The sequence below is a fragment of the Canis lupus genome, chromosome 11 (assembly GCF_048164855.1).
Source record: "Canis lupus baileyi chromosome 11, mCanLup2.hap1, whole genome shotgun sequence".
NCBI lineage: Eukaryota > Metazoa > Chordata > Mammalia > Carnivora > Canidae > Canis > Canis lupus.
The window spans coordinates 38578792-38598741 of NC_132848.1; the positions used below are offsets into that span (position 1 = coordinate 38578792).

Here is a 19950-nt window from a genome sequence, read left to right on the forward strand (position 1 = left end):
CCATAATGCTCTAAGCATCTGTAAGTTTTCTTTGTATAACAACTAGATTAATATGGACAGAATAGTGTTTTTAGGGAATCACATCAGCTTCTGTTCACATATGTTCTCCTTTAATAAAAACCAGAATGGAATATGTGTACAGTTTTGTTTTCTCTGTACCCTTAGTTAGCTGAAATATCTCTAGTAAGGGCACTACGAAGGGCAAAGGCAGGGAATCTTATAGTTTGCTTCTTTTCTAGAAGGGTCATAAATTAGGACACTTCCCCTGAATTATCTAAAGTCCTTTGTAAGATATATCTGAAACCTACAACCTTTTTCTAAAGGCATGAGGCCAGATAAGATAAATAGCTTCCACATAAATAATGGATGAGTTCATGATCTCATGGAAGCTATTCCTTCAGTTAAGAGGGCGAAATTAATTCACAAAGTATGGTTTCTTATAATCATGTGCATTATGACAGTGGTCTTTATAAGTGATGGGTTTTGCTTGTAAAATTAAAAGCATTCTCCTGTTTTCTGTTTGTTTTAGTTTATTTTAGCTCTAGATTTTTAGACATTCCTAAATATGGTTTTAGAAACCATGATAAAGTTGTGCTCTTAGGATATTAGCAAGGGTTGACGTATTCAAATATTGGGAAAATACATATTTATAAAAATGGAAGTGGGTATAGCTTCTACACTTCTCATGTTCTAAAAAGGGCATTTGTAGGTTTACCAACTTTATTCTGTTCATCCAAGTACAGAGTGAAGATACAGGACTCAAGAAGACAAAAATGGCTCAAACCCTTTCTCCATGAGCAACAAAAGGCAAGAGAGGGTCAAAGAGAGATCCTGGCCAGAAATTTTGGGAAAAAAAGACAGAGCCATTACAGGGTCAGGCACAGTGGGATTTTGACTTATGTGGATAACTTCTGACTTCACGTGGAGTGGTGAAATTTTCCTTTGTCACCTCTTCAAGGTGGCAAATTATGTGAAAGTATATTAGGGGATCCCTGGGTGGCGCAGCAGTTTGGCCCCTGCCTTTGGCCCAGGGCGCGATCCTGGAGACCCGGGATTGAATCCCACGTTGGGCTCCCGGTGCATGGAGCCTGCTTCTCCCTCTGCCTGTGTCTCTGCCTCTCTCTCTCTCTCTCTCTCTCTCTCTTTCTCTCTCTCTCTCTCTCTCTCTCTGTGACTGTCATAAAAAAATAAAAAAATAAAAAAAGTATATTAGATTTGAATTTGCATTTGCTCTGAATGGAAATTATAACAAAGGTTTCTCTTTCTGAACTATCTTATAGAACATCACTTTTCTGCTACTTAGCTACATTTTTTTTTCCATGAGGACAAAAGATGACAGGAATTTACCATATTAATCAGATTATTTGTTATTGCCCATAAGGCATCATCTGTACCTGTTTGGGTGGCAAGAGTGGGACTTTCCTGTTACATTTTTCGATCAAAATTGTGGATAGGGAGTTAGTTTGCACTTTGTTGTATAGATAAAATTTTTGCTTCAAGTGTAAGGGAAATGTAGTTTTTTTTTTTTTAATAAAATGAATACATGTTGACTAGTAGGAACTTTGTAATATGTGAGTAGGCTGACTCTAGAGTTGCTGAGTATCCTTCACCAGTAGTTCCAAGGTAGCCTGAAGGACCACCTGAAAAGAGGAAGTAGGCACACATTACTTAGGGGGTCCAGAAGTTTTAACTGACTCTTTCAAAATTCCAGTGGATCTCTTTTCCCAGGAAAAATTGAAAAAAAGAAAGAAATGATACCAACTACAGCTTCTACCAGTGCACCTGCTTTCAGGGCCAAGATCAGCACTCATTGCCTCCCTTCTCTGCTAGCCGTCTTAAATTCCCTTTACTCACACTAGCAAGTCTGCTGATTATGGTGACAGGCTTGGTGACTCATGCATTCCTGAGGGGTCTAAGGGTGGGCCATGATGTCTCCTTTCAGACATATTTCTTGAATTTATCCACTTATACTCACAAGTAAGCAAGAAAATACCAAAAGGCACAGAGTAACCACTTGAATGCTAAATGTATTCTTCCCTGCTATCACTGGGTAAAAGTATTCTAGTGCTCTCTCACCATCAGGGTCAATACCTCATTAAGATGGTGACTTTTCTTCTTGCCTGCTAGAGCCTTGGTAAATGAGCTTGAAGTGCCCAGGTGACAGCTGTGGCTTTTAATGCAATGAGATTCTTGATGATTTCATTAGCCTAAGTATTTCCCTTTTGGGGTCAGGATTTCCACCTATGAGGAGCTCAGAGCTATAGGAATAGGTAGCACAAATTCCCCCACTGGGTCCATAGGAGTGTGGATTAGTAGGGTCAGTTCTGCTTCCCCATTCCTTGGTTCCCAGACACGTTTATTTTTCCTTGTGGGCACATGGCACGAGGTAAAGTTCTTTGATCTACGTTGTATACTGCATCCTAGGAAATGGTACTGTATTATCACAAAATCTTTTCTCTGAAGCAGTGTTTCAGCTGTACCTTCAGAAGGTTGTTACACTCTGACAAACAGGCAGCTTCTGGGTCTTCTGTTATAGAATATGAGCAAAGAATCCCATGGACATAGAATCCCATGGCCTACTTGCATACCTCTTTTGCTATAAAGTGGGTCCCTTGGATTAATGCGAGGTTATGAAGGATCCTGTGCTGGAGGAGCCACACCCTATAAACTCTTAGATGAGGGTGCTGTCAATAAAGTCAACCCATCCCAGAAAAAAATATATATATTCTATTGGAAGAATTAATTGCTTACTATTCAGGATTGGAAGAAACCCAATGAAATCAACTTGCCACCATGTGGCCTGATGGTTTCCTCAAGGAATGAAGCCATATCAGAAATCAGTGTTAGTCTCTGTTCCTGGTAGACCAGACAGTTTCAGCAGTAGTATCTAGATCAGTTTAGTCAAAAGGAGCCTGTGTTTCCAGTCTCATCTATACCCTCTATCTCTGCCACTATGACCACTTTATTCATGTAGTCACCATGTCAACATTTGAGTGGTCAATGATAAAGACTCGAGTGGCCAATGACAAAGACTGGCTGGTGTCTTGTATACTTGGTCATTGGTACCTCTTCCAGATGAGAAGGTTTTTTGATGGGAGTACTTGTCTGAGGTATCAAATTTAACACCCTGACAAGGACCCCTGGAGATAGTGTAAACTCATTACTAGGATGGCCCTAGAAACAAGAAAATGTTTTGGCTTTGCTCAGTGAAGATGAAATACCAGCATTGCCATATCAGATAGCAGAGGAAAGGATTAAAACATTCTGGGAAGTGGACTTACTTGAGTGGTATACACTGTAGTGCTGGAAATTCAGCAGTGTTTTCCTGTGTAGGCCAAAGCAGATGGTAGCAGGGGCTCATTGATAGCAGTTGGAGTGATAGGAGATAGGACCTCAAAACAGTAGAGTCCAAATGAAGGTATTCAAATATCAAGAGGCAGGAGACACAATTATAATAATAGGCAACAAGATTGGGTGGTCATTAAGGGGACTTGACTCATAAAAAGTATGGTGATGGTGTATGGCACACAATGTTTCTGGGCAGTGAATACAGATGAAAGATGAGGAAAAATGATTTTTCTTTGCCTATAGAAATGAAGAATTCAGCTGTTTCCCTCACCTCCTGAGTCTTCTTGAAAGGATAATGGGCATGGGTCCTAATTCCAACCCTTTTGGTATTTAAATAAAATCTCTCTAAAATTCAGAAAAACTCAAAATTTGGATTTTAATACCTAGAGATTCTTCTGAGTTCTGAGCTTCATTTCTCCTGAAGTGTAAATACATAGGAAAAAAACATTCCAGTCTACTTGACATCCTTGGATATAATCCAGAGCCCTACTATGGGCTATAGTCGTTTGGTATGAGAAGTTTTCTTATACTTTGGGTCAGATCAATTGACTAGAAAAATGGCCTTAGAGCCAATGCTCATGGTATTTGGAGTTGCAGAAAGCTTGGGCTTTCACAGGAACACTGAGAAAGGGAAGCCTTATTCCCATTGTTTTGTGCAGTTGTGTCAGATGTGTAGATTTGCGTAAGCACTGCCACGATCAAGGTACTGAACAAGTCCATCACCACAATTTTCTCTTGCCATTCCCATTTCAGTTCATGAGAGAATTTGATAGTTTGAGTTGTTCTATAATGAATTGTCTGAATGAAGTATGTCTGGAGTGATATGGAGGACAGATGCAGTTGTTAAATGTAGTTGTTAAATTTCAAGTCAGAGAGATGTTCTAAAGAGCGTCATTTACAGAAAATTACTTGATGTCAAGAAAGGTCAATTAGCTCATCCAAGATGAAACCAGGAAAGAAAGGTAACATGTCCTGACTCCTTGGTTCTATCAGGGATGAAGATAAGAAAGTAGAATTCCTAATAGATCATTAACATAAATTTTGAAAACTTATTTCCCTTTAGGCTTTATTGTTTAAAATTCTCTATACTTTTTCTTAAACTAGAAGGTAGAGTGAACTAAAATTAATTTTAAGTTTTTTTAGCCACCTTTCTTAAAACAATGATCTCAGAATTGTTTTGTAGATAACAGGTGTAAAAACAATAGAAGATTGAACCAAATATGCATAAGGCTGTAGTCAGATAGTTTTATTTTATATTATGTTTTAAAATCTCTAATAAGAACTGGTTTACTGGAGCTTTATAGTTCTCTCTGAAAAGTGAAATGTGGAAAATACTAAACATAGTGTTATTTAATAGGAATTTTATTTAAAAACTAAAATAAAATGAAAAGCTTTTGTTATGGAATAGAAGCCTATGTGGGTTAGATTTTTTCTGAAGGCTAAACATCAATTCAGTGTTGAGTAACAGAACATAGATCATGTGACATCCATTGTATCTATTCACGCTCTGTGAACACAAACAAATGTGGTTGGGGCTACAATTGTTTCACATGCTTTCGACCCAGATTACTCTCTGCACTTAAGTCATAGTTTATATTTTATGCCGTTGGTCATCTGTGCTCAGGACATTTTAACCTATATAGTGTAATATGATTTGCAACGCTTTCTTGATCCTGATACTTTTAAATTTCGTGATAATTTCTATTGATGTCCATCAGCACATTTCCACTCCCACCCCAACACAAACATTTATGGGCTTTGAAAGCCAGCTTTGAGTGGTTTTCAAAAATCAAAATTTGCTTTTTCCATCTCCTATCATTTTTCTTACGTTTAAAAAAAAATGAGTCATGTGATTTTAAACTGGATGTGCAGAAATACAAAAAAACAGCTAAATTAAAGAAATTTTTGATTGACTTTCCCAAACCTACAAACCTTCGATAGATTTTCCAGTCCTTATTTTGAGCACAAAGTAGTCTTGGTGACTGGTATTGCCTGAAAATTTCTGCATGAATAATGAGATAAACTTTCCCATAGACTTAGTCACTCCTTAATAAATTCATATTCATATATGGACCACAATTTGGGTGCATGCAAAACAGCACTAAAATTCTGTTACATTAGGTTCTTGAAAAGCCAAATAAAGCCAATATAATCTATATTCAATGTACTTTAAAACATGACTATTCTTTCTTCATCCCTAATTTAGAATCCAGGCTTAAAACGTTTTGAATGTGATAAGATTCATAGGCAAAATAACTTTCTAAATAGCTAAATGTGTTTTGTCCAATTTTCCCGGTTGGAGAGCTATGTTTCTAGTTCTGCATCTTTACACTTTTTAAGTGTGTTCCATTTACCTCATAGCCTTTAGGTATCATAGTTTCAACCTAATAACTAACTGATAAATGCAATTCTCATTTGGGAGACTGAGGCTCCAGAGGTCAAGTGGCTTGGCTAAGATTATAAATGTTGAGATATCAATCTGAGGCAGAGCAGCTACTTGAAGCCATATATGCTTTACTCTGCATTTCTACTCTTACCTACTGTCTTCCAAGTTATGTTAAAATCAGGCCAGAGGCCAAGGAGTGTGAGCCATTCTTGTGCTGTGGCTCACTCCAGCTGCATTTTGCAGCTATACTAGGGGGGGGGCTGTTTTCAATTATTCCTCTCATTAATATCCACTACTCTATCATTAGCCTTTTGGTCCTATCTGATTTATGGTTTTAACTGCTCTTGGTTCAAAACTTCATAAACCAACACAGCATTTTGGCTTCAAAATATATAAGGCAGTACTTATTTTAAATAGATAGACATAGCTTTCCAACTGAAAACCAAAACAAAATTGCCTTATACTTTTTGATTATAGAGTATTTAAATAACAGGTGATGGCTGTTTTTTTTTACTGTTTTGGGGTTCTTCTTTGGGTGATTGTATAAAATATGAAGAAGTAATCATTTATCATGTCTTTGGACCGCTCTCAGAATATCTGCCTTAGGAGAATGCTAATGATCAAATTAAACTCTCTTAACACTAGGGTTACAATGAAGAAAGACATACACAGACTCCAATACACATTGTCTATTCTAGCTCCTAATAATTCCCCCTATAGTATAGATTTGTGATAAAACAAAATATAGGCTTTTCAGAAATGTGTCCATAATGGCAGATAAACTCGTATATTTCTTTGCATAACTAATTATTCTTTCCTTCATTCATCCTTAAGTTGATTCTAGGCCCTTCCTCCATATATATCCAAATGCACAAGTGTTTATGATTAAGCTGTAAGAAGACAAAGTTCTTCTGAAAGTATATATAATCACACTTTTAAAGACACTTTGAAAGAGTTAGATAAGAGATATAAAGCACATACTTAGAACATAATGAGAAGCAGTTCTTCACTTAGTGGTTGGTTGTGTATCCTAGATCAGCAATTATCAGACAGCTACTTGGTTTTTAAGATGCAGATTTTCTGATATTAATGGAATAGATATTCTGTTTATTGATTTGTTCATCCCAAAGAAAGGCCTGTGTGCAGTGGCAAAACTTCTTTTCCAGGGAAAATTATTCAATTTTTTTGAGAAATGATATCACAAATTGTCTAAGGCTTACTCAAGGTGAAACATTTCCATTTCATTTTTGTATACATTCCAACAATGAGATGGTTTATTTCAATTCCATTGCATAGTTGTCTTGAAGCACCACTTATATTTGTTTTAAGGGACGGCCGCAAAAAGCCAAATCTAGACATGATCTCCTGAATTGCACCAGCACAATTTAATACAATACCATTACATTGAAAACATTTACACATATTAGAGCTGCAAATCTACTTATTTTAAGCATAGTTTATATAATATTTTGACAGACAAAAATATATGTTTAGAACCATTATATGTATCTGTCCATTCAATAGCAAACTTACAACAAATTACACATGATGCCGGAGTAAATTTTCTCAGAAACTAAGAAGAAAAAGTCACACTTTATGTTTAAAAAACAATGTCAGTTCATTATTTCCAAATGAAAAATGCTAATAGCCATTACATTAGATTCACTTATTTCAAGCTTACATTCATTTCACATTCACATAAAATTCATTATTTTTAACTGTAGCAACAAAGTTGAATTTTGACACTGAGAACTTGAAAGCCTGATGACTTTTCAGTTCAGCTACAAGCTTGATGTTTTGGAAAATATGTGTGGGAAAAAATTTTAAATTACCCAAGAAACATGTTATAATTAATGTGGAAGTATGAAAATAAAATATGTTTTATTTTAATGCTTTATCCAAGTATTGCCTCCAGAGGTTAATATAGCCAGTGTATCACATGTTTCCATTGTCTTATTTTCATCAAGAATGGATTTTTGAAAATTAAATCAACTGACTAGCGGGAAGAATACAAAGCCACCAGCATTACCCATGATGTCAAATCAGAGCAGGGATGAGCATTAGGCAATGTCTTCTGAGTGTCACAACAGTATTCCTTCCCTGGAAATGGGATAATGTGCGTAATGACCCTGTGATCATTTTTTCATTCTTTTTGATCATCAACATTTTTTGTCCTTTAAAATCTACATGTATTAGTGGATTTTATACTAAACTAGTTTTTTATAAATCTAGTTTGAAAGTAGGTATGAAATAACGTGAAATAAAAATAGGACACTATTTGTTGATTCACATTATTTATCTAGTTTTTAATATCTTAGACAAGATAAATTTTCCCTTTATCTTTCTATTATTAGATATTAATGAATGGAATTAAAGAAATTTTCACTGTTAATATTTATTCCATTTCACTGGACTTAAACATAGTTATTGCACATATTTGAACATATATGGACACCTTTTGCCCAGTAAAATTGTAAACTGTAACATCTTCAAAGAGACTCTAAGCCCCTGTTGTATTCTATTGCAACACAGGTGATGTTTTCTATGGAATCTGGTGTCTTACTAGGTTGAAGTAAGAACTCAGAGTGATGGAGTACGTACAGTTATTCAGACGGTGTGCTGGAAAGCATGGCACATCTGAAGGAGCAGATCTGCCAGGAACTGCATCCCCAACAGTTAATCACTTTTCCATGCCAAATGTTTCCATTACTGCACTTTGTCTTTGTGAGCTTCCTGCCCTGGGTTCTTCTCTCCATTCATGTCTTAGAATCTTGGGACTCCCACACTTACAGCTTCTTTCCAAGTCCTTCATTGTATACTAGGTATAGAGAAGATTCTGAGCAAATTGATGAATGAGAAGAATTCTCATTATTATTATTATTCTCATTATTATCAAGTATGGATGATGTTCTATAAAGACTCTGAATGTGACATCATATTCTCCATCAAGCTCTGATAAAGCATTAAAATATGGGACATTTCAACATGTAAAATATTTAATTCATATTTTAAAAATTATCTGATAAAATAAATAAATAAATTACCTGATGAATCTAACTCATGTTTAATGACAAAGGAGACGTATTATTTGATGCTTGTAGACAATTGAAAATTTTTTAAAAGGAATTCTAGCTTCTTGAACACATCTTTTATGCTTAATGTTGAACACTGAATTAACTTCATTTTGTCTACAAATTGCAAAACAAGTGTTTTTGGACAAAGTGCTTTAGTTTAAATAAGTCATGTTGCCTTTCCTTATTGGATCAAATGCTCAGATAATTTAGCTTATCAATTCACTCTGTTTTTATAGACACAGCCCTTGTTATTTCTACAATGTGACTACTGGGAAAGCATTTAAAATTCTAAAATGGATACAAATCATTGCAAATATATATGCCTCATCCCTGCTATATACATATATATACACATATATATACATATAAATGTATATATATATATATATACACACACGTATTTTTTAACTCCAGAAAAGAAGTAAAATAATATTTAATGACCATCTCATGAAAGTTATGTGGATGCCAAATGTTAAAATTGATGGCTTTTTCCCTTTAGTACATATTTTTACTTCTGCTTTCTTCTGCATTTTAAAATTCAGTATCTACTCTCTGTAGTGGTGATTTGTCTAGTACCTAAGATTGGCTTTGCATTAAGTGCCACAGAGTTACTGTCTTGACACTAAATCATCTTCATTAATGAATGTCCAAAGTTGAGAGGGTTTTGTTTTTCTAGTTTTATCAAGAGGTGCTGTTCATGCCTCATTAATCTTAACTGGTGCTATGCTGCTACCTCACCTTACATATGACTCAATTTCCCTTCCAATACTAATTTAGATAGGAAACCACAACATTACTACTTTTATCATGAAACAAAACTATATAAACCTCAGATGAAGGTAAAAATCCACTCGTTTTCCTATCACCTTCTGCTTGATGGCATTCTTGATTTATTGCTTTAAGGTTGCCTAATAATCATGCCTTCCACCCTCTAGGAACGTGTCTCAATGCATATGGTAGCTCTTAGATACACTCAAATGAACCAGTGCTTCTCTACAAGATGGATTCGATTTTCCTATTACCTTGTACCTAAAGAAATGCCACAACACAATATGTTGTGTGTGTTTGTTTTGTCTGTGCTCAGAGTAATATGTCGTGCCACTACAAAAAGGGAAATGAATTGCATATTCAGCAAACATTCTAGTTAAGGACATGAAAGAAGGGATTAATCAACACATCAGGATAATCACTGGTTAATTTGTTGCACCATTCATCGGAGTGATGGCCAGTTCCTCTCCTGATTCACTAATGACAATAAACTAAACCCACTAGCATGTTAGTGGACAAGGTCTGGATCAAGTTCACCTGATTTCCTTTGCTCTTTTGTATCTACTTCTTTTTTTCAGAATAAAGATAAATACTCTGTTTGGCCCTCTGTTCTTCGAGTAGGGCTTAATTCGATTTTGAATACTTAACAAAACTAACTAGAGTCAGAATCAAATGGGGATGAGAAATATCGATGCAAGCTGTTGCTTTCACAGATGCTTCCTTGTAGCTTGACTTGCATTTGTGCAATTGCACTTTTATATGGATTTTTGACCTCCTGAATGCTGTTTGTTCTTAAAGTATATTTTTTTATATGCTGCCACCCATCCTTCCTGGACTAGCCTGCTATTGGCACTCTGTTCATGAAAACAGTATTTTATTTGGATGGGGTCATTACAAGTTATCTTCAGTCCCCGATCCTTCTGGGCTGGAGTCGACGTCGACAAAGGCCTCCTTATTGGTAAAAGTGGAGCTGAGAGTTAGGCTCTGTCGGGGCTTCACAGGTGCAAGTTCATCCAATTTAATATTTTCATTTTTGACCAGAACTGTCTTATCCATGTTTTCTTCACTGTGCCTTGCGACAACAGCATCAAATACATCTAATTTGGGTGGCAACTTTCCACTTTCAAATAGGTATTTGGCTAGATAGGAGATGCAAATGTTGGATAAGAATGAGGTAACCATGGCAAGGGTTTTAAATGGGAATCTCTGATTATAAATGCCATTCTTATCAGAGTAATAACCAGGGTAAAAGATCAAGGGCTGTAGGTACAGATACGGCTCCCCTCCGGTTATTCTCAAGAAAAGGCCAGACACATAACCTGCCACGGCCCCATATGTATTGGTTCCCTTGACGAAGAGCACACAGAGCAGCTGTGGGAAGATGATGATGTAAACGAGGTCTGAGCTGAGGTACCAGAGCCCATACACGGTCTTCGTTAGTAAGGCCATGGCTGTGGCTGAAGCTCCAAACACAAACACTGTGATTCGCATAACCCAGATGATTTCCTTGTCTGATGCCTGCAAGAAATTGCCACAGGGACAGCTTTTCACACAGTGCACTGGCTTATTTAGGTAAAGAATGAGATGCATTTCTGTGCCTTAAAGCTGGTCTGAACAATTGCCCTGGTTCCTATAGTTCTACCTGGGCAAAATCAACCTAAACCATGGTATAGGAGGCAAGCAATCTAGGTGGCCTCTCTGGTGGGCCATTGGGAGGGGTTTTTGTGTGTCATGTACAGGAAGCACTAGCAGCTACATCTTTCCCTGAATGTGCAGGGGAGAGGTAAGATGAACTTATGTGCTGTCATAGGGCAATAATAATGCAAGAAAGGATGTCACATACTTTACATGTTAAGTAGTAATTCCTATGTGGCTATGAGGAGGCATGACCCACTCTGGCTTGCTGTCTCCTGGGACTCCTAGCATCTTTAAAGCCAGCCACTGTAAAAATAACTGGGAGCATTTTGTTTTCACCTAGGAAAACTTGAAAAAGGCAAAGCCTTGGTGAAGGAAGAAAGTGGATAGGGGTTATTGGCTTCTCAGTGACATAACAGCACTGTTCTGCATCTACTTGATTCAATAAAGTCCATTACACTGAGCAACAACTTTCACACCAAAGTGGACTTAAGAGTTTAAACGAAAAGAGGGACAGATGCTACACAAATGCCCATGAAATAATTTACTCACCATGTTCTACTTCACATTTCTTGTCATACTCGATGTAACTCAAAGTTTTTCTAAGATATTTTAGGTTTCATGACTCTTTCATTAGAAGGACAAGAAATGTAAATTACAGCAATATGACTGTACCTTTTGAAGTTTCTCGCTTTGATTTGTTTCCTTCCATACCAACATGATTGATAACATGCATTAAACACGTTCATGTAGAGCTTCAATAAAATTCAGCATTATTTAACCTTGTATGCTTAATCAAAGTAGGGTCAGATTTTAATATAGGATATTAGTAAATACATAATACTACAGATACAATAAATACAACGATGACCACCACTACAACAACAAAAATGTTATGTTTGAAAAAATTTGTTCTTACATTTTGTCTGAATGAAAGCTGGTAGATGTTCCTGGCAAACATGGAACTAGCTGACAAGATTGAAGAATCTGCTGATGACATAACAGCAGCAGAAACTGCACCAAGACCAAAGAAAGAAATGTACACAGGGCAGAGATACTTCAGAACAATTGGTAAAATCATGTCTGCTTCCTTGTTGCCCTTGGGATCTGGAGGCCTGTATGTAGTCTGGTTCCAGTCTGTTGAATAGAAACAAAAAATAAAACAACCACCAAAGAAACATTAGGTTCTTTATCCATCTGGGGGTCATCTTATTTACCAGGAGCTCCTGAAATAAATTCAGAATGCATGAATTAGTCTAATCAGAGGAGAATTCTATAATTAGGTCTAGAAATCTAACAGGGTATGTTGGTCTGAGAAGGTGGGAAGTCCATCGTTTTATATTCAATTCTAGCTTCTAATAGGTTTTGGTTACACTTAGCCTCATTCATAAGACCTGTTATCTATCATCTATCTATCTATCATCTATCTATCTATCTATCTATCTATCTATCTATCTATCATCTATCTATCTATCTATCTATCTAATCTATCATCTATCTGCCCATCTATCTACCAATATCTATATCTATCTATATCAATCTTTATCATCTATCATCTATCTGCCCATCTATCTACCAATCATCTATTATCTATCTACTTACCTACCTACTTAATATCTATTTCTCTTCTGCAATTGTGACATCAAACTGTACAGAATCATAGAAAACAAGCATCATAAAACAAAAGCATAGAGTATTTATTTCTTCGACCAGCTGGAGATATGAGAGGACACTTACTGTTTCAGTCCTCAGCCATACATGCATTAATGAATAGACAATAGTGGGGCTATTCTCACCCATCCTTTTCTTGTATAGGAACTTGGTTTTGGGGCTCCCTCAACATTATTTTTCTCCCAACTAAATTTTTCTTGCATTGGAAATAGGGAGGCATGATAGATAAAGGAAAATCTTTGTTTTATTGAGTAGAAAGTACAGGTATGAGGCTGACATTTTCAGGAGGATTTTGGACTCTGTATCAAAGGACTCAAAGCATAAAAGATAAAAAGCCTTTCAAGGAAGCATGAGGGCATGGGTACCAGAGATGCACAGGCAACCTTTTGCAGCACATCTCTGGCTAAGTCTGTGAGTTAGGCTATTAAAAACAATGAATCAGTTTGACAGTCGTGAGGATAAGGAAGAAATGGGCAGAGAATGGCAAGTGCTTAATCTTGTTAAAGCAAGAAGTAAAAGGAAGAATCATCATTGGATTAAATAAGTTCTTGGCAAACCTGAATGAACATAGGGCTCTCTCAGGCATGCCTTTACAATGCAGAGTTCTAGACTCTTATCCTGAAAGATTCTGATTGCATAGGTTTGAATGATGATAACATTCAGCCAAATCTGGGAATTCATCAAATTATACTAGTCAATAGATTAATCATTGGAGTAAAAATTCATTACAGAGTATTATAAATTTGCTTTATCTCACAAAAATAACACGATGAAGCTGATTTAGAAAAACTAGATGATAAATTCTACAACCACACATTTCCATACTATATATATATATATATATGAAGGTGTTTTCTTTAAAACCGCAAAGCCGAAGTAAGTAACATGCAGTTTCTTCAAGCATATAAAAAGGTTTTTGGAAAAAATAAAATAGGTAAATGTGCTCTCAAGTTTTAAAATTTGAAACTTAGAAATTATATCTGTATTTTTTCTTATTTCAGCAAGTTTAAGTCTTTTTATCATAATCGAAGGAATTGCATGATCAATTAAACATTGTCAGCAGTATTTCCCAAAATTTTCCATTAACTATTTAAATGCAGCCAAAAACCTGAGTGTTTTGAATTATACAAACTTATCCATTGTCAGTCTAAGACTCATCAACATTCATATTATTCTTCTTCAACAAAATCTGAGATGAGCCACTAAGTAAAATATGCTATAAGATTATTTAGATTTCATAATGAGTTGGTCTGTTTAACTCTAGAATTCATAGAAGGAATTACATTTTGAATTGAATTTTTTAACAAATGAAATTCTGCATTGTCTAATATGTTTTTGCATATTATTTAGAAAATAGCTACTAAGGTTTTATTGTAAAGGGTACAAAAAATATCTTCTGCACCATGCAAGATAGAGAAAAATCATGGTGAAAAAAATAGAACAATAAGTTTACCTTTGAATATTTAGTTCTTTACTGTTTAGTTATACTATCATGTACTGAAGAATACAATGGAATCTTTAAATGCACAGTAGTATAGCTCCTTTCTTTTTTGCTTAACTTTGATGGCATAATTCCAGGACCAAATAGGGGTGATTTCCCTTGGATCCTACCATTTTTTTCTTCCCCCATTTTCCACTACAATTGTTCAAAGCCATTCTTTGTTGAATGCCAATTTTATAGCATTCATTGAAGCCAATTTTATAGCATTCATTGAGATGTTATGGTACCAGAAATAACAACCAACAATGTGAACCTGATCCAAGAAAAAAAAAGATTTTTTTCAGTCTGTTGTTCTACAGCACACACACACACACACACACACACACAAGCTCACCCACACACATGCACAAGTATATATACATGGCCAGATTTGTTTCCTGATTGTGACATAAATGTTATCTTTTATTCAAAGGCACACAATTACCTTTGTTAGTCATCTTTTTAAGTGTTTGTTTGTGACACGGATGAACAACTGGAATAGAGAGTATGCACTATGGACCATGACTGCTCTTATAAAAGTTACATGATCCAGTAAGTAGTTCTACTAATTGAAAATCAAAATAGCCATGAGAGTATCATCCTGTATCATCTTTTCAAAACACAGTGGAATGAAAGGTAAACTTCTTTAGTCTGTTTTAATGACCCCTATCGATAGGACTCCATTGAATTTGGATTATTCTGATGTATTTTCATGAAATGCTCTTGGACGCTGTATAGCATAGATACATAACTGTTAGGAATAATTAAGAATTCAATTAAGCTAAGGGTGAGATTTAAAAAAATGTTCTAGATAGATGCTAACTAGGAGATAAGCATTTCATAATGCTCTTTTAACCAATTCTGAGTAAGTTATTCTCTAAGACTTAGTGCCTTAAGTCTACCTTAACCTACACACTTATTTATTTCCCCAAGGAAAAAAAACATTTTATTAACAAAATATTAAAAATTTAACGTAGGAATCTGAAATTCAAAGTGGTCCTTAGGTGTCAGGTAAATTTGCAAGCCAGTAGCTTTCGACTCAGGTCAAATTTGACCACCTGAAGGGCTTTAAAAAACACTGATCTTTGGCTCCATCTTAGATTATTAAAATTAAATCCCTGTGAGGTAGAATAGAAATAGGTATTTTTTAAAGTACCTCTCTTCCCCCAGATGATGTCAATGTGCACTTTGGTTGAGAACCACTGCTGACAGGATTACATATACATAATTGATAAGTACATTAACATGGGAAGGGTATGCTCACATACATTTTATTGGTGGGGAGAGCAATCAAAAACTGTTTGGAGGAACTGAGGTTTAATAATGATTTGAATGCTATAATAAAGGTTTGTATCTGAATAAGATGAGAAACAATCAACTATGTGGGGGTAAGAGGGCAAGTGGGGGAGGGAGAGCCACTGTGTGGTAATTGATTACTTCAGTGAAGCTTCATGGGTCAATTAGTAAAGCTGCAAGAGATATACCTGTTGATGCTCCTATGGCCCCAATGAGTATGGCTGGTAGAGCCATGATGAGGCACCCAAAAGCTGCCAGGAAAGACAACACTTGAGCATAGGTGGCTGAGGATGAAGAGAGGACCCTTTGGAAGTAGGCTTGCCATGGGATTCCACCCAGCATCTGCATGGGAACAACAGGGACTCAGAATGAGGTGGAGGCAAACAACATCTATTAGGTATTCTTTTTTTCTTTTTTTGTATAATTTTTTTTTATTGGAGTTCGATTTGCCAACATATAGCATAACACCCAGTGCTCATCCTGTCAAGTGCCCCCCTTAGTGCCTGTCACCCAGTCACCCCATCCTCTCCGCCCACGTCCCCTTCCTCTACCCCTTGTTCATTTCCCAGAGTTAGGAGTCTCTCTATTAGGTATTCTTAAATCAGATTCTTTTGACAGTCACAATCACAATCGTCCTATGGCTCTGAGGTGCCATAAATGTCCTACATGTCAAATATCTCAATTGCAATCATCTCATTGTCACGTTTTCAACTGTGCAGAATTTCCTCAAGTTTTTTTTCCTTCATAATTACATAACCCAATCTTATCTATTCTTAATTTACCTACTTTAAGCTGCATTACAACTACCCATAAGAAGCCTACAATTTGTTTTCATCTAGAGGTTCTAATCAACACAAAATTATCTAAAAAAAATTAAGATTCTCAAAGGAGGAACTTTTATTTGAATCAATAAAACCCAATAAATATTTCTGGACCAGGTAATGAGATGGTTGTCAAGGGAATGGTTCTTGCTCTGGAGCTCCCTGCTCACCAGGAGAGTCAATGCAAGGCAGTGTTTTCCAGAGTGGGGTGTGCAGAATGTCCCAGATAATATAGAAGGGCATCAAAGAAAATATTAGAATTTCTATTTAGACTCATGTTTACCTCATACTTATGTGTTACATTGTTTTTATTAAATGATTACAAAATGTGTTAGTATGCTATGTATGAGTAATTAATACTTACATATACCTATGTGGGGGTGTGTTTAAAATTCTTATTGAGGATTTGCAATCATGAAACTTTTGGAGACAGTGAACTATAACGTAATTTGTTGCCTGTTATAAAGAGGTTTGTATGGGAAGGAAATTGATGAACAACTAACTATTCAGAGATAACAGGGACAGGGTTAGATGGGAGGAAGGACAGCTGCATGGTAATCACGAAAACCTGCAGAATTGACATGGAGTCAGTCCTTAAACACTGAGAGGGTGTCACTAGGAAAAGATGGAGAGAGAAGTGAACACCTGGCAGAGAATTCAGTGTGAAAAAGGAAGAAAAAAAAAAAGCAATGGAGCAACTCTGAGACCACTGAGAAATTGGCCTAATGAAAGGTCAGGGTGTAGGAGTGGCTAACGAGGAGGTGGAAATACCTTCCTCATGATCACTGTCATGGTTCTCTGACTCACATACAGTCAATGTTCATAAATATTTATCATATGAATGACCGAACTGGTGAATGCATTTTCCATATTACGTTGCCTGTCTCACTGGGCTCTAAATTGTGGGATGTCTTATTTGTCATTGTCACCTCTGTGCCATTCAGAGTGCTTGTTACATATTGATTCCAATGCAATCTCCTCCTTATAGAAGCTATGCATGTTCAAAAGTTTTAAAAAAAGTAAAAGAAGAAATTCTAAAATTCATAATCCATGCCTCAAGTCTATATGCTTCCAAAACTTTTCCTTTGGTTTGCAACCTATAAATCAATACAGATTTTCCTTGACTTATGATGGGGTTACATCCCCATAAGCCCATCATAAGTTGAAAATATCTGAAGTCAAAATAAAAAATGCATTTAATACACCTAACCTCTTGAACATCATAGCTCAACCTAGCCTGCCTTAAACATGCTCAGAATACTGACATTAGCTTATAGCTGGGTAAATCATCTAACACACAGCACATAATAAAGTGCTGAATATCTTGTATAATCTATTGAATACTATACTGAAAGTGAGAGACAGCACGGTGTATGGGTACAGAATGTTTGTCAATGTATCGTTTGTTCAGTCTCCTGGTTAACTGGGAGCTGTGGCTAGCTGCCACTGCCCACCACCCTGAGAGGCTCGTACTACACAGTGCTAGCCCAGGAAAAGATCAAAATTCAAAGTATGGTTTATATTGAATGCTATCGTTTTCTCATCAATGCAAAGTTGAAAACTTGTTAAGCTGAACCATTGTAAGACAGGATTATCTGAGTGAGTATCATTAACATTTTATTTACCAATGAATATTCATCAATAACTTCAATGCCTGTATGAATTGATACACCACAATTTACATGCCAATCTTTCTGGACATTTAAGTCATCAGAGCTTTGTAACTAAAATAAAATCTGCCCTCCGCAGACAAACAGAAGTCCTGATGACAAGGTGGGAGATGGGTTAGGAGGAGTGACATGCAGGTAGGTGGGCTGCCATGTGGAAACTGTGAAGAGCCACCACGACAGGCCAGCTGAGGAATACTGCCAGAGAATAGGTTCAGAGTAGGGCTGGGAGATACCTTGGAGATATCCAGAGCAAGACCCCACAAGTCATTTATGACAAGCAGAAGTGCAGAGAGACAGTTGGAAGATGGGAGATCATTGGTGAAACATTTTAAGGCTTAACTTCTACAGTTCACTCATTCTTTCATGCAACATCTATCATTTCACATCCACTTATGCTGCATTTTGAAGAATGAACATGACTTAGTTATATAATTTTTTTGAGATGGAAGAAACTTTATTAGTCATTGGATATAATGCCTTATCTTAAAGATTAATACATCTGAGGCCTATAGTGTGGTGTAGGAGAAATGATTTTAGGGTCTTAATGCTCAGGCATTTCGATTCAAATCCCTCACTCAGACAATGGTGTGATTATCCACAGACTGTCGATCTTTTCTGAGTGCCATAATCTCCTCCATATAACCCTAAATAAACCTGCCATGCTGATACAATCTCACACACACATAATATTTAACTCGTTTCTCCCTTCAATTCATAATTATAAGCCATTCTAGAAAAGTGTCAGCCAATACATTTCTTAACAATACTTGGGAAAGAATTTCTCCTCCCTACCACTGGAAACAATTTGTTTGCATGTTTTCCTGCCTTCTTACCTAGAATTTCTTTACTGGGACAGACACATCTACTTTTTTTTTTTTTTTTTTTAGATTTTATTTCTTTATTCATGAGAGACACGGAGTGAGAGAGGCAGAGACATAAGCAGAGGGAAAAGCAGGCTCCATACAGAGAGCCCAATGTAGGACTTGATCCTGGGACTCCAGGATCACTTCTTGGGCCGAAGGCAGACACTTAGCCTCTGAGCCACCCAGGTGTCCCAACACACACTTTTACTGCTGAAATTTAGCAAAGGGCCATGAATACAAAGTGAAATCACCAAAATATTGTGAATCCTCTAAAAAGTTAACAAAAATAATTTCCCCTTAATTTTGATATAAACATTAATCTATTTCTTATTTTGAAATTAAATATAGTGTTTTATTCTTGTTCGTAACCCAATTAGCAAAATCACAAAGTCTGACAGGTTCTTTTGGCTTTCCCCCTCTTCCCTCAATATGTGATCTTCCTTTATTTTTTCTGTGCCCCACATCTCACTGCCAACACCTTCACCCAAAAGTTCTGTAAGTTCCTAAGCTATCTCTGACTTACCAGTGCTTCTTCTTGGCATCTTTCCTGAGTGACACCTCCTTTCCAAACTTCTGTCTGTACTAAAAACTCTTTGGCAATAATTTACTTATTCAGTAATTAAAGACCAAATGGATTATTTATTTTAGAAGAAGTTGGTTTTAATGCCTTAAATCCAAAATCCAAATTAAAACATTTGATGGCTTGGTTTCAGATTGGGGAAGTCTCTGTGGCTAGGGCATGGTGTTCCTTACTTACAGCACAACAGTAATGTGGATATGCCATACATTACTCCATAGACATTGTCTCTTTAAGACTTTACACTCTCTCCACTTTGACACTAGTCAGCTACCATAGTCAGTAAGTGGCTCCATCCTTCCAACGAGAAGTAGTCAGTGCAGAAAGAGACATGAGTCAGCAGGTGAAATTAACATATAAA

General features: G+C 36.4%; 1 protein-coding gene across 1 annotated transcript in view; it reads right to left on the minus strand.

Annotated features, from left to right (window-relative positions):
- Positions 1-7097: 7097 nt before the first annotated feature.
- The window catches only part of SLC5A7 (solute carrier family 5 member 7), a 28295-nt gene continuing 15442 nt past the window's right edge, over positions 7098-19950 (minus strand). Inside the window, exons 7-9 of the mRNA XM_072844357.1 lie at positions 15847-16000; positions 12131-12348; positions 7098-11094 (exon numbers count right to left, since the gene is read on the minus strand). Of these exons, the coding sequence (XP_072700458.1) occupies positions 10468-11094; positions 12131-12348; positions 15847-16000 (999 nt within the window). The 3' untranslated portion in view covers positions 7098-10467. The remainder of the gene's footprint in view (positions 11095-12130; positions 12349-15846; positions 16001-19950) is intronic.